The following is a 15,947-nucleotide window of genomic DNA, read 5'->3' as shown; positions in this document are numbered from 1 at the left end:
GTGTCACCGCACGTTTATTAAGTCTATTATTTTGAAAAGAGACTTAAATTGATAGACTTAAATAGATAGAACAAAGGATAAATAGAATAAAAGGATGACAAGAAACATAACTAAATGAAATCATTTTTTAAGAGGAAGGATATGATGGAAACCATCTCGGGAGCTAGACGGAGATCTATTTAAGGAGCTACAACTTAAGTTAGGACTAGGAGAATGGAAGAAGAAGGACTTCAAGGACTTCCTCTCTTGTGGAAGATGATGTTTTCAAGCTTGTTCTTCCTTTCTCTTAAACCTTTTAAATATGTACATAAGCTTTTGTTTTGGGCCTTGTATTTTGGCCAAGATATCTTGTCATTTCTAGACTTGCTTTCAAAATGATTTTCGAAGCTCAAAGGTCCAAAAGATACGCGCTTATAATTAATGAAAAGTTCTTTAAGTCTAGTTTCTAACAAAAAAAATAATTATCTCATTTGGAGTTTTGTAGAGAGAATTATGAGTAAAACACTCACCAAAGGTCAGAGTTGACAAGATGATGTCTTAAATGAGTTTTGGGCTTGAATGAAATGTGATCTAGCTTGCTTTTAGCCTTAAGGTACTTGGAGAAAGACTCCCTTGCATGTGATTGGCTAAAAAAGAGGCAAGATGTGATATGATGAAAAAGAGGCAAGAGGCTCCCATTCACTCCTTTGGCCAAATAAGCTTCTAGGCTATTTTCAAATGCATGTACTCTAGCTTTTTCCTTCAACTATAAAAGGAGAAACACCCTTCTTGTATTCTTTAGAAGTTAAATGATATTTGAGAAACTTTGCCAAAATTGCAAGCCTCTCTTCCTAAGTTCTCATTGGAGTAGTCTTTTTTCTAGGCTTTTTCTTCCTTTTCCTTCAAGGTTGGCCCAACTTCCTTTAAGAATGCTTCATCAATTCGCAACATCAAGCCATCTCAACACTTCTTCTTCATGCTTCCGCTACGTCATCTCTTCATCAAGGAGTTTCATCAACAATGTTGAAGGAGCTTCTCCATCATTATTGAGAAGTCGGACAGAGCAAAAAATAAGTCTGTCAAAGCAAAGAAGAGGTTAGTCATGTTGGTCAAGGTGAATAAGAGGTCAACCATAATGAAAAACAAGTAAGTAAAAACATCATAAAGTCAATTAAGGTGAAAGAAAATACGACAAATATGAAGAAAATGAAAAATCCAACTCTTAATGGAAGAAACAAACCTAATGTGGGATGATACACAAGGAAAGTTGGAGTGCAAGAATTAATGAAGGATGGAAAGATTTAAGTTTATAAAAGAGTTTTGTTGAATAAACTTAAATCTAAGGTGTTTATTAGTAATTTTATTTGAATCATAATTTATTTGATACATGATTACCATGTTACGGTTTTTAGTTATTGTCGCAATTTGATTTGATTAATTTTGTCATTGAGTCTATCATTATTAGTGATTTTATGCTCTTAAAACTTAGGGTTACTATATTTATCACTATTCCTACTATTATTTAAGGTCTATGATATTTATCAATGAAACAAACACATAATTACAAAGTTCAATTATGCAGTGTGTGTCGTCTTCTATGTTACACACACCACTACCTACTAACATCTCCATCACTACGAGGCATACATCAAAGTCTTCGAAGGTAAAAAAAGGCATGCGCAAACAAAGTTACATCATTGAAAAAACTGTGTGGTCCCAATGAGATTTTGTTGACCAACATGACATCCTATATATCATTACTTGAAACATGTTCTATCGCGCATCTAAGGATGAAATTGAAACTTCATTTATTGAACACCTTTCATATTGCTTTGAAGATTCAGTGTCAGCAATATTATCTTTTCCTATATAGAATCCAGGCTGGCTTGGTTTCGGTAGCAACTTCTCACCATTTAACATTAGAACAATAGAGGACATATTAGGCCTATTTTCTGGATTCTGTTGTACACACAACAGACCCACATGAATATACCGCAGTATTTCTAAAGATAAGTCTCCACCATCATCTAACATCTCATCCATTAACTCCAGTGGCCTTTCTTCATTCCATAATCTCCACGCCTGAAATCACAAATAGGAATATTGAGAGTGAGTTCATTCCCTACTCAAATCTTCTATTCAAACATATGGGAGTTTCAATGGATGATAAAACTTAAAGCAAACTTTCATGTTTCTATATGATGCTTTCAAAACCTTTTACATGATTATTTGGGAGGGTATGAGTGTTGGTCTGGAGTTTACTTTCAACTATAGTTCAATTACATTGAGTATATGCACGAACTAGTTTTCATTTTAAGTTTCATAATTCTTCAGGTTTGACTTGGACAAACAAATTATATAAGGAAACTAAGGTATCAAGAAACCACTTCAAGCTTACATGGCCAAGAAGGTTGAGAAGATGATGGTGAGGGTCATGAAATCCACGATTCTTCCTTCCACTAATTATCTCAATAACAATTACGCCAAAACTGAAAACATCAGATTTGGTTGAGAAAGAACCATGCACTACATATTCTGGAGGCATATAGCCACTGCAAAAAACAGTATGAAAGTAAGGAAAAGTGGTTGTGTAGCAATATAGCTTTGTTAAACAAAAATTAAGTTTCTTACTGCGTTCCCATCACTCTGTTTGTATTTTCTTCAGCTTGATCTACTCCAAATATTCTTGCTAATCCAAAATCTGATATCTTTGGAATCATATTATCATCAAGAAGAATGTTACTTGTTTTGATGTCTCTATGTATTATCCTAAGTCTAGAATCTTGATGAAGATACATAAGACCCCTAGCAATTCCATCGATAATTTTCAACCGCTTATCCCAATCTAGTAATTTGCCTCGAATTGTATCTGGCAACATTCATTTTGTCAAGTTAACATGGAAATAACACGAAAGCAAAAAATTTGACGGGAGTGAAAGAACAAACCAAAAATAAAGTAATCCAAACTTCTGTTGGGCATGAATTCATAGATCAACAACTTCTCATCTTGTTGAATAGAACAACCAAGAAGTTTTACAAGATTACGGTGCTGAAGTGTTGCCATCAACTTTACTTCATTTTTGAACTCATCGGTTCCCTGTCTCGAAGTTTTTGAAAGTCTCTTCACTGCAATCTCTTGTCCATCTATCAACGTTCCCTAGCAATGATTTGGAACACTTGGTACTTGACAATCAATAGGAATAACTAGGTAACCAAGAACAAATTTGACCACCTACCTTGTGTACTGTTCCAAAACCACCTTCTCCTAACTTGCTTGTGTTAGAAAAATGATTTGTGGCAATATCAATGGTTGAAAAATCAAACATTATCGGTAAGCTGTTGTTTTCCTTCTCCATCATGTGTTTCCAGGGAATAGCTTTTTTCACTACTTCCAATGTAGTAGGAGACATGAATTAACATTATATTTGTGCTCATAATGTAAACCAAATAAATAGGCATTACAGAAAACAAACTTGAGAACTGAAAAATAATCTTTCATTTCAATATTATTATTCTTTTCATTGAAATGTAAAATACTTCATAAATTGTAAATTCTTCACCTGGCTTCGGTTGCGTCATCCCTTTTATACGTTTTGAAGTCGCCCGCACAAGAATTGTTAGTCCAACTATGAATGTAACGAGTCCTACTACAATCCCTGCAAGTCTCTTCGGATTTAGGTACCTCTTACTCCTTCTTGGATCTGAGGAATGAAAATAGTGAAAAATCACAAGTAGCTCTAAGCTTACAATTCAGGGAAAAACAAAAAAGGAGAAAGGCATGTTATACAGAACAACTTCAACTTGGAAGCTAATTTGTAACCGCTAGTTCCAACTTCTGACACATGACTATTGGCCATATATGCTTGTTGATGGGAAGCTGAATCTAGTATGGTTATAATTTCATCCTCTTAGTTGTCTAATAGAATTTACAAATTTGATGGAATGCAATTGAGGAAAGGTTTTAAATGCAATAGAATAGAATGCATTCTTTGATGAAACCTAGTAATGTTCCATTTCATTCCTTTATTTTCTATCGATTCCAACTTAACATAAATTATATTTCAACTAAATCTGACAAAAAGGCATAAAATGGAAATGGAAATGAAATTACCACGTTCAGAAAATGGCAGTCGTATATGAATTTCTTGCCCTTGATCAGTGTGAGTTCTCATGTCCACAATGTCATGGAACCAAAGCAAACAACCACTCCCACCATCTCTAATATCCGAATTTGCATATGCAGTACAAGAGCAATTTCTCAAACACAATGTCTCACATTCCTGAAGGCTCAAGCTCCTGTCAAACCAGGAAGAAGACGTTTCTGGCAGTTTTATTCCTGTGTACTCCTTAAACCAATCTCCNTNATCACAACTTAACTTTGTTNTTCTGACACAACCNCCAGACCAATCATGAGAATCCCACTTTGCTTGAAACTTTGGTGTGAAACCTTGCAAGCATTCACATATTGGAAGATTATTAACATTACAGATAGAGTTGACACCACAAGTGGCAAAATATTCACACTGATCTGTTGGATGACTGTTTACAATATCCCAACTTTGTCTTTGGTTTGACCATAGAAAACGCTCTGNANCCCCTCTTNNATTGAGCNTNAGCNTTGTTNTNCTAAGNNNTGAACNGTTTAANGTTTCATATCCATAAGAAACCCCTTTGTNAGTGAACTCNAAAGAGAAATTCAAGAATCTGTGCATTCTNTCCCAAGAANCNCCACTGAAAAGATAGCCATTCCAAGGCCCTGTGCTGTANAAAATTGTAGTTNNGTNTGTAGTAACTTGNTGAGGAAAGCCCTTTGTATCGATCNNATAAGAAAANTCACCTTCAGCTGGATCATCNTTGTCCCTCCANGACGTGAGATANTGATANGGACCAGTAACAAAATCACTTTTGAGTTTCATTCCTGCAAGGAAAGTGTCTCCAGGATAATCAAAGCTTTCCCACAAGAAGTTCTCTGAGCTCTCTCCATCTTTGACAACAAGGTTTCCTGAATCTAAAAGCTGCATAACTGGTTTCACTGCAATTTTTGATGAGTTGGAGGACCAAACTCTTCCTCCGGAGCCATCAAGAATGACAAGATGTCCTTGATGAGTAAGTTTCAGAAGTGCTGTTGAGTTTTGTGCTGGGACATTCCTGTTGGCAACCCACACAATAATCCTAGGTGATATGCCCTTGTACCATATACCAAAATATTGTCTTCTTGAGTTTCCAAAGTCAAAAAATCCAGCTTCAAAGGTTCCTGCAGAAGAAACAAGGGTCTCATGATATTTTAAGGACTGATTTGGAGTGATAGTAGAGGAAGTGGGCATGAAACAAAAGAAAGTAGTGTAAATGATTAGCATGAGAATTTGTTGGTTCTCCATTGTGTTTGGGTATGTTTGTGATGGTTACTTCTACCATCATACTCTTAATCAAATATTCATATTACATTCAAACTGGTTAGTCAACTCTGCCAGTTTTTCCATTGTAAACTTTCCTTTTGAAATTAATTCTAAGTACATTTTTTGGTTAACATTTTCCACTCTGTGGTGTATATTGCCTAAGGGGCCACACGTTAACTATTTAAAGTTTGATCAAAGGAATAGAAAGTTGAGAAGTCTATTTCATATTTATGCAAGTTAACTACCAACAGCTGAAAAGTCTATTGCATATTTATGCAAGTTAACTAACAGTTGACTTACCCATTCCTTAGTATTTTCTCCAAACGTTTGTCAGCCAATTTCTTTGACATCATCGTAAGATTCAGTTCCATACAAGGTTGTATTGTACTATTGTCCTTTTATTTTTCTTATTATATTAAAAATAAAGTATAAATATAGCATATATATAAGATAAGGAATCGTAATCAGTCAAAACAAGCACAAATGGTGTGTATCACACTGTCTTCCTGCAACTTCCCCACCTTAGTATCTTCTTAAAACTTTCACCAACCAATTTCTTTGACATCAATATAGGATTGTGTTCTTTACAATTGGACAAAACGTCAAGTCTTGTTCGTTTAGATGCACTATATCTTTAGCCTGTCACAAACTCTTAAACTCTTATTTTGTAGGGTTAAGGGTGATCATGGATTTGGATTTTTCAAAATCCAATCTAGATCGAATAAATTGGACTATAATCTACATCGAATAAATTGGACTGTAATCTACATCAATGTTAACTAAATCAATTAGATTTGAATTTTTTTATTTAGTTTAAATTTAATTAAATCTAGATTGAATCCGTTTTGTCAATTAAATTCAATTTAGTGAACTTAATAGAATTGATTATTAGTTCTACAATCCTTAAATTGGTTAAGCTAAACTTCAACTCGATTTGACTACTTGTGTTCATTAGTGTTTGAGTCGTCTCACCTTAACCTCAATCACAGTTAACTTGAGTTAACTTAAATTCAAATGGACTTGACTCATCATGGGTCTAGAGTAATTCATCTTGACCTCCGTCTTAAGTTATTTCGGCTCAATCTTCGATTCTATTGGATTTAACCTTAGGTTTGACTCAATCCGAGCAGAGTTAGTTCAACCTAATCCTAGTCTGACTCGACTCAACCTAAATCAACTCACTCAATATAGATCTAAACTAACTCGGTTTGATTTAAGCTTAATTTGATTCAACTCATTCTTCTACTTTAATTGACTTATGTTAATTTAGACTCAAACTAACTTAATTGGACCCAAACTTCCTTTGATTTTAGATTTTCAAAATTCAAAATATTATTCATCTAGATTTGATCCAAACTGGATAAAATAGATGAGACTTAAAATTCAAAAGTATAAATTTAGATTTGAGAATAATTTAAAGTGAAATTAAAGTAATATAAATTTGAGTAGTTATGAATTGATCTGAGAAATTTATATCTTTTGTTCACCTTTGCCAAATTCTTATTTGTAATGTACAAAACTTTGACTAATGAAAAATCAGCACCACAGCAGTGTCTTCGGAAAACCAAGAGTACATAATGCTACTGTTTTGATTAGTATTTGAAAGAGTTGAATCTGAGTATGAAATGGTGAATTTTTTACTAGTAGTACTAACCAAAGAAAACAAAGAAAGCATCATAAATTTGTCTTCTAGAACTCAAAACTATGACGAATGAAAAGTCAGCAGAAGGAGCAGCACTCAAAGTTATCATCTTACAAATCATCGATTTAGTCTGGATATTCTCTTTTATATTTGGTTTTTATAATATTAAACATTATTAAGACATTTCAAAGTTGTGACATTTGTTTTCACGTTATTTCGTAAGCCTATGGTACAAAAGTTGGATAAATGATTATTCTAATTTTAATAATTCCTGAAACTTAAACTAATTTAAATATATTTTTTTTAATTTTTAAGACGCTTTTTAAAAGTAAAATTATAATAAAATTTTAAATTATAAAAGGAATAATATTTCGAATACGTTAATTGATCTGTAATATTATATAGATGAAGCAAAAACCCTCCAAATATTCAGTGAATATTTACTTTTTAATTTACAAAAGTTTTTACTTTATATAATAATTTATGGAGATTTTTAAAACTTTGACACAGATAATTAATATCATAACTATTAATTTACACAAATTTTTAATGACTCATCAAATTTATATTGTAAAAGTTTTTTTTGGAAGGTTTGTAAATGTTTTTTTTTGGAAGATTTTAACCTTTTTTTAGTAACTTTTATTTTTATTTTATGAAGATCTGAAAACTCCTTTATTCATAATTACTTATCAACATTCATGATTTTTTAATTTAATAAAATTTATTTTTCTTATAATAAAAAATAAATAAAATGTATAAAAATTAATTTTATTGATGATTTAAAATAAAATATATTTATCAAAAACCATGTTAATATATATATAAAAAAATCATAATGTTTAAGAAACATTGCAACTAAAAAAATCTAACATACCCTATATAAAAGTTTAATGATACAATCATGACAATATGATTAATGAATTTGTTATAAAAATCCATCTTTATCTCTACCAGCCATATATTGAACCTGCAACTCAAGCAATTAGAAATTGAAATCAGGAAAAAACGATCCATGAACATTATGTTATCAATGTATAAAGCTTGAACTCCTATAGTAAAAGCGTACCATCAAAATGAAGCAGATTGACCGAGAACAGCAGCATCCAGTGAGAAACAGACAATCAAAGAACCAAGTATTATGTTCGAATCCGTGATAGATCGGATTAACATGCAGATTGTGACCCATTTTGATAACTCTTAGCTTACATATTAGTAATATTATTTTATGTTCATTTTCATTTTAGAAAGTCAACTGTTTTGCACTAAATGTTTAATTTAACTTTTATCTAGAATATTCTTCTTAATTAATTAAATGTGAAAAACTCTAACTAAGTCAACTCTTTTACATTAAATGTTTAATGATTTTTTATTTAAAGATAAATAATAATTAATTACAATAATAATAATAATTTGTTCGTATATTATATTCTTCTTATTCAATTAAATGTGAAAATTATAACAAGATGACAATACATGTATAACAAATTACTTGTCCTTACAACATAATTTTGTAACCATAACTTTATATTTATTAATTTGTAAAGACAAGTAATCAAGATAATGAAACAAAAAGTCATGTGATGGAAATCACTCGAAGTCTCTTTTTGGCTAGGCCGTTTTCTCTTTTGAGCCATTTTTTTTTATGGATAAAGATTCTTAGACAACATTTTTTTGATAATATTTGAACATCATCATATGTGTCATTGTGTGATTGGTCCATGGTGGTGTCATTATATCATTTGGACCAATCACACAATGACACGTATGACGATGTTTAAATGTTGTCAAAAAATGTTGTCTATCTATCATTATCCTTTTTTTATTGTTATTTCATATGCTTTGGATGATGGACTCGAATTTTATAAATTGTAAGTGTTTATTTTGCATAAAAGAATATTTAAGAACAATACGAAGGATTTATCAAAACGCATAAGAATTAGATTAAAAATTATGTTTAGTATTTAATAACATAAAATTAGAGCTGTCAAAATCGATAACCCGGCTCGACCCGGTCCGGTCCACCACGGGTTGGTCACTTAGTGAGCCAACCCAACCTGGTGGCTCGTTTATTAGCGAGGCAGAAAAATTCGAATCCGGTCCGACCTACCACGGGTTGGTGGGTAAACGAGTTGGTTCATTGGCCCATTTAATTATAATTTTTTCTTAAATAAAAAAAATTACAAACTTTCTATAATTCAAACCTAAACAAATTTCACTCCCAAATTTTACTTCCAACATAGATATTTAATTAATTTTGAAAATAGAGAACCTAAATAATTTTTTCAAGCAAAAATTTAAATGAGCCGGATTGAAATCTGACCCGCATAAAAAAATACAATTTTTTTAAACTCAACTCGGCTCAAACTCGTGGTGGACCGAATTGATCCGCGAATTGTGATTCATTTTGACAGCTCTACATAAAATAGAGGGAGAAAAAAAAAAGAGACATAAATAAATAAAGTAAGATGCAGGACAATTTCTGGACGTTCTTTAGGTTGTTCTGGGGGTTTTTGACCCTTCCGGAGCCATTAGTGAGGGTCTCCAAGCTATTTGAATTAATTAAGTATTGGTAGTTAAAGATTATAAAGATATTTGCTTTAATAAGTGATGTTTTTCTGAAAATATGTAATGTTTGAGTATGTATAAGTTGTTTTTATAACATAACTAAAGAATGATTGTGTTCCATGTGGTGTAATATGACTTAATGAATTAATTTACATCTCTTGGTGAGATTAAAATTAAGTTTCTGGAATGAATATAGGTAACTCAGTCTTGGGGGTTTTCCTTAACACTCTAATGGCTATTCCATCTCACTTAGAGAAGAATATGTCATGTGGTGAGAGTAGTAAGAGGTCCTAGTCTTGGTTGTCTCCATTTTAAATGGGCCAAGATGAGTGATAGCGGACTAATCTTGTGGTGGTAGGGTGGAACCCATAGCAATTGGCTTTGCAAAGCAGTAGAGGCCACCACAAGTGCATAACCCGCCATAGCTCGATATTCATTCTAGGTCCGGATGAGTCTAATTCTAACATAACCTAATAAAACTATTCTTCTATGATTTGTTTGCTTGCATGTTCATTTTATTCTAGCCAGTCTTATATAACTTGTACACTCTTTAAAAATCTAGCTTACCCTTGCTGCTTGGTTGTTTGTTTTGTATGTGTTCGTTTTTCTTTTGCAATGATCATCCAAATTGGATGTGAGCAGAGGTAGGAGAGGTGCCACTGGAGCATGTTTTGGATGAAGCCGATGTTCCAGATACTGCAGAGTAGTATAGGCCAGACAGGATCATACATGTATATAACTTAGTTCTTTTTGTATCTAGCTTGCTTATATTTTGAGTTAACCTTATTGCAAGCAAGGTTTTAATTTCTCCTTTCTTTTGGATGATTGTATTATAATGTACTTCATCTGATAGTTACTCCTAACTGCTTTCTCGTATTATATATGCAGCACTTTATATTATATATATTTTTTATATAATTGGGATGTTACACAAAAGATCCACTTCGTCAAGATGAGACGTGTCACCACATACGATAGAAAAAAGAGAGTAAATCTACAATGTTAAAAGGCATTGAGAAGACATCAGTGGTCATCTGACCGAGACAATTGAAATTGTGTGATCGTCAATCGAAACTGTTACTCCGATAGTTAGACGATGTCGTCCCTAGCGACAGGTGTAGTGGTAGAGACAACACAATTTTTTTCTCAAAAGAATCTGGTTATTTTGACAGCTCTACATAAAATAGAGGGAGAGAAAGAAAAAAAGAGACATAAATAAATAAAGTAAGATGCTTATGTTATTAATGAGAAGAGAAAGAGAGATGTTTCATATTTTGCAGCAACAATCCTTATGCTTGCAATAGCCACCACGAGCAAAGGAAGCACTCTCACACTTTTTGTTACAAACATTGTTATCTTGACAATTTCCTAAGTCGATGAAGCAAAATATCCAGCCATCTCCATCGCTTTTAACATTCTCCACAATATCCCTACTTGAACACACAACCAAACCAATGCATATCATCCCCAACAAAAAAAACTATGTTAATCTTTACATTCATCTTCTCTTCTTTTCTTTGATGGATTACCACCACTCTTACACCCTATTTAAACACCACACATTAATAATCATATTTGATGCTCACTTTCACTTTTTGGAAATAAAATCCTTTATGTTTAATGTTATTGTTTATTTAAAGAAAAAATTAATTAATAAAAAATATGAATAATTTATTCTTATATTATATTACTTTTGGGTTACATTCTTCTTTTTTAATTGGTTTAATTGATTCGGATGTCCTTATTTGTGCAGTTTTACGTCAATTAGGTCCCTGTATTTTGAAGTAGTTCAATTTGGTCCTTATTTATGAAAAGTTGAAACAATACAGTCTCTGTCGTTAAATTTTGTGAACGGCGTCAAAAATGTTGCCTGAGGTGAATTGAAATGATTTTTTAGTTTAAAAAAAGTTTAAAAAAGTTCCTGCCACATCACCACCCTGACACCTCATCATCACCATTTCCAGACAAACCCTAATTTCTCTCCAAGAAACCCTAGCCGCAGCATCATCCAGCACCGTCACCGCCATCTGCGCTGGCAGTCGTCCTCTCCAAACCGCTTTCCTTACCTGATAAATGACCAAACCGCTCTAGAAAGCCTAAAACAGCTCCAACGTACAAGAATTCCTATATGTTTCCACGAACCACAGAAGCACGATCAAGGTACATTATTAGAACCACTGATCAACAGAGATCTTTATAGAAGACTCAAACTTCACATGCAAACACAAAGAGAGCTAGCATACAAAAAAAATAAAACTGAACGAAGAAATGAGTAGAAAACCAACTTACTAACTAAAAAACTGTTCATTAATTGTTATTAAAAGAAATTAATACTTTTCATTAATTAGCTATGTGGTATGGCTTATTTTTTATTAAATTGTTATATCATCTTAATTATCTTCCCATGTTATTAATAAATAATAAATAATAATTAAAATTATTAATAAATAATTAAAATTTTATTAATTATTTTCTTTAAATAAATAACAATATTAAACATTTTTTATTGTAAAAGATTTGACTCTCATAAAGTTAGATTGTAAAAAAATTAAAATTAAGTAGATTTATTAAAGGAGCAAAATGGAAAAGTGAAAAGCAATGTTTGGTGAATTGGCTATGTGGTGTTTAAATAGGGTGAAAGAGTGGTAGTAAGAAGTCTATGCTTTGTTGTTTGTTTTGAGAAACAGAGAAGAAAAGAAGAAAAGAGAATATGAGAATGGGTTTAAAGATGAACATAGTTTTGTTGGGAATGATATGTATTGGTTTGGTTGTGTGTTCATCAGAGAAGAATGGAAAAAGCGATGGAGAGTTGTTGATTTGCTCCGACAATGAAGGACATTGCCCAGATAACAATGCCTGCAACAAATTTTGCTTGAGTGTTCCTCATCCTGCTGGTGGCTACTGCATTAAAAACGCTTGTTGCTGCAAAGCATAGAACATATCTTTTTTCTTCTTTTCTTCATTAATAATGATATAAGCATGTTTTCTTTTTATAATTATTCTATATGAACTTAATTGTTAGAAGAATATTCCACATTTAAATTCACAATATGTATAGGTGCAGATTTTATTTTATACATCGATATTATAAAATTGAGTTAAATGTAAAGTTGTTAAAATTTGTCATTTAAAATATTATTTAATAAGATTGCTTGGATGTGAAACATATAATTTCACTTATTCAATATGCATATAAATTATAATTTCACTTATTCAATATGCATATAGCTTGATACAATGAGATGGTGTTAAAAATTTTGTACTGATTAGAGATATAAAGATGAATGATCGTATATAAGTAATACAAACTGAGTTAATGAGATTGAGTTAAAACTTAAATATTATACGTATAAAATAAAATAAAATAGAGAGAGAAAAAGAAAATGATTATGATTTGATAATACTTGTATTTAATAAATAATTAAACTATTGAAATTATTCTCATTGTTCTTTTTTTTTTTAAAATATAATCTTTTACAATTTGGTATATTGATTAGAAATGTTTTATTTTTTAAAATTTTATATCATTTAATAATTAAAATAAAAAATTAAAATACTAAATTATATTACATTATATATTTTATTTAAATCTTAAATATATTATATATGTTATAAGAATTATATATATAGTTATAATTATAATAAACCGAACTTCAATTTTTTTTAACTGTGATAACAAAAGTGATTTGATAATATTTAATTAATTATAATTTTATTTACATATAATTTTTTATGATTAATATTACTCTTATTGTATACAAATTAACAAGTGTTTGTCTTCAATGATATAATATCATTAGATCAATTAACCTATTCGAAATATTATTCCTTTTAAAATTCAGAATTTTATTATGAATTTACCTTTAAAAGACGTATTAAAATTATATATATATATATATATATATTTAAATTATCTTAGGTTTTAAAAGTTATTAACATTTGTTAATAGAATATTCATTTATTTAGGCTTACTAGATAACATGACACGGATTTAAAACTTTTAAACAAATGTCACAACATTAAAATGTCTAAAAATAATGTTTAATATTTTAAAAATCAAATGTGAAGAATACCCAGACTACATCGATGATTTTTTGGACATATATAATTTTATTCTGAAACTTTTCCATTCGTTTTATTATTGTCACTATTGGATTTTTTTTATTGAGTATTTGCTTTTACAGTAGATTCTAAAATATTTTGGAGTGTAGGATCGAGATCAATATTTAACATTTGTTTAAGGTGTCTAAAAGTAGTTTTGTGTTTTAAGTCTTCTTGTAGTTGTTCGTTTAAACTGTTCAGATAATATATGTAGATACTTCGCAATCATTTGATTTGATCTTAATAAAGGTTATTTATGTATTTTACTAATAATTGATTGTCTGGTCTATGGTTGATGAATAGTCATATGTACCAGTATAATAATGATGATAAAAAGGTAGTCTAAATATTTGTTTATCACAATTCCATGCATTAATGGAAAGCATTCACCTTCAAACAAGTATGGGCTCCAACATTGCAGATTTTCATCAAACTAACCAATTATTTCTTAGCACTACATGCATTTAGAATCATAATGCACACCTAAGTAAAAACCACATGAAGTGGCATTGATTCATTTCTTGATATTTGCATGAGAAGATGTGCGTTTGCACATAATTATTTATTGAGGTATTCATTTGGTTATTAATGAATTCGCTTAACTCATCAAATTGTTACTACAACAATGTTATGTGCATGTTAAGTTATTCTTGGATCTACGTTCTTCTATAATTATAGAGTACTTAGAACTATCACAAAAACAAGGACATGACCATAATCACTATAGAAAACATAACTAGATCCATAACTCTTTCTTTCCCTAAACTGTCATAATTAAGAAAGGAAAACCATCCTTGATATAGTTATCAATTTGCACCCTCATTACTCTTATCAAAACATTTTCTATCCTTAATACTTTTAATTAGATATACAAATTCTACAATTTAGACTTGGGAAGACACGACAAACTCATAACCCTCAAGTTATCTTAAGGACGAATTGCTCTGATACAAAAATGTAACATCTCAATTTTCATAGTATTCCTCTACTATAGGATTCATCACATCTTCAATAATAAAAAAGTATTTAACTCAAAGAAGTATATAAGATGCAAACCAAAAATGTAATAGGGTCTTTTAAAACAAATGAAGCTGAAACAAAACTTTTATCTCTATGTCTCATCTTCATGTCTTCCTAGCACCTGGTCACCAAAGATATCTCCTCTGCTTAAACCAACCAGGCGATCATTGCAAAAATGAACCACATGTAAACATACAAACGTGACGCTTAGTGCCACTATGTGCACCTCAACGCCATACCATAAAGCTAACATCTCTAATTCTTGATCTTTGTGTATTGAATCAATTCCAAATGACCAAATTGGTATCCTAATACTCGAAATTATTTGGAAAACATGTTTAAACCTTGGTTTGGATATCAATTAGCTGAAATGGTAATGACTCAATCCATTAGATCAATCTCACTCATCACAACCCAACAACCAATTTAGTATGCTTATGGATTTTATTTCAGCCTAATAAGAAGCTAGCTAAGTCTTAAATGACCCAAACTAAAATTTCTAACTAATAAATAACTCAAGAACCAAGTTCCTTAGAATTTCGCTTGTTAAAACCACCTTTTTCACCCAAAATCATAACCCTTTACCATACATATACCCAATGGCTAAACCACTAAATCCTTTCCTTATTCTCATCAATTCAGATCAGTAAACACCTTTAATTTGACAAGGAAATCCCTTTTAATTTTCTAATATTAAACTAAAAAATTTAAACCCCAACTATCCAAGTACTTTTACCATATCACAACAATATTTTAGCATAATTCAAATCAATTACACAATCATTCCTAATCACCATAAATCATCTATGGCTAGTAACATTCAACCAATTCATAACAGAAATTCATCACATCAAACCACCAAATTTCATAACATTTCACGTATCTAACACATATTATAAATATAATTTAAATTAAAAGTATTAGTTAGCTTCCCTTAATTACCTGACAAATGACCAAACCGCTCTAAAAAGCCTAAAACAACTCCAACACACAAGAATTCCTATATGCTCACACGAACCACAGAAACACGATCAGAGTAAATCATTAGGACTATTGATCAACAAAGAATCTTACAAAAGACTCAAACTTCACATGCAAACACAAAGAGAGCTAGCATGCAAGAAAACCAAAACTAATAAAAGAAATGAGTAGAAAACCAACTTACTCCATCTAAGAAACTAATCAGTTAGATTTGAAGATCTCGCTGCGATGATCACTCAGCCGATCTCTGATATTCAAACAGA

General features: G+C 31.1%; 1 protein-coding gene across 1 annotated transcript; it reads right to left on the bottom strand.

Moving 5' to 3' along the window:
- Positions 1-1,514: 1,514 nt before the first annotated feature.
- Positions 1,515-5,389, bottom strand: LOC106762635 (G-type lectin S-receptor-like serine/threonine-protein kinase At4g27290). Its single transcript, XM_022781251.1, has 7 exons — positions 4,056-5,389; positions 3,540-3,714; positions 3,216-3,364; positions 2,926-3,136; positions 2,611-2,848; positions 2,378-2,531; positions 1,515-2,061 (listed from the first exon to the last, which is right to left on the bottom strand). The coding sequence occupies exons 1-7, from the start codon at positions 5,355-5,357 to the stop codon at positions 1,753-1,755; spliced, it is 2,538 nt and encodes an 845-aa protein (XP_022636972.1). The 5' UTR covers positions 5,358-5,389; the 3' UTR covers positions 1,515-1,752.
- Positions 5,390-15,947: the final 10,558 nt, after the last annotated feature.

The sequence above is a fragment of the Vigna radiata genome, chromosome 5 (genome assembly GCF_000741045.1).
Source record: "Vigna radiata var. radiata cultivar VC1973A chromosome 5, Vradiata_ver6, whole genome shotgun sequence".
In the NCBI taxonomy this organism is placed as follows: domain Eukaryota; kingdom Viridiplantae; phylum Streptophyta; class Magnoliopsida; order Fabales; family Fabaceae; genus Vigna; species Vigna radiata.
The sequence above is the reverse complement of the archived record's forward strand: the minus strand, read 5'-3'. Positions and strand labels throughout refer to the sequence as shown.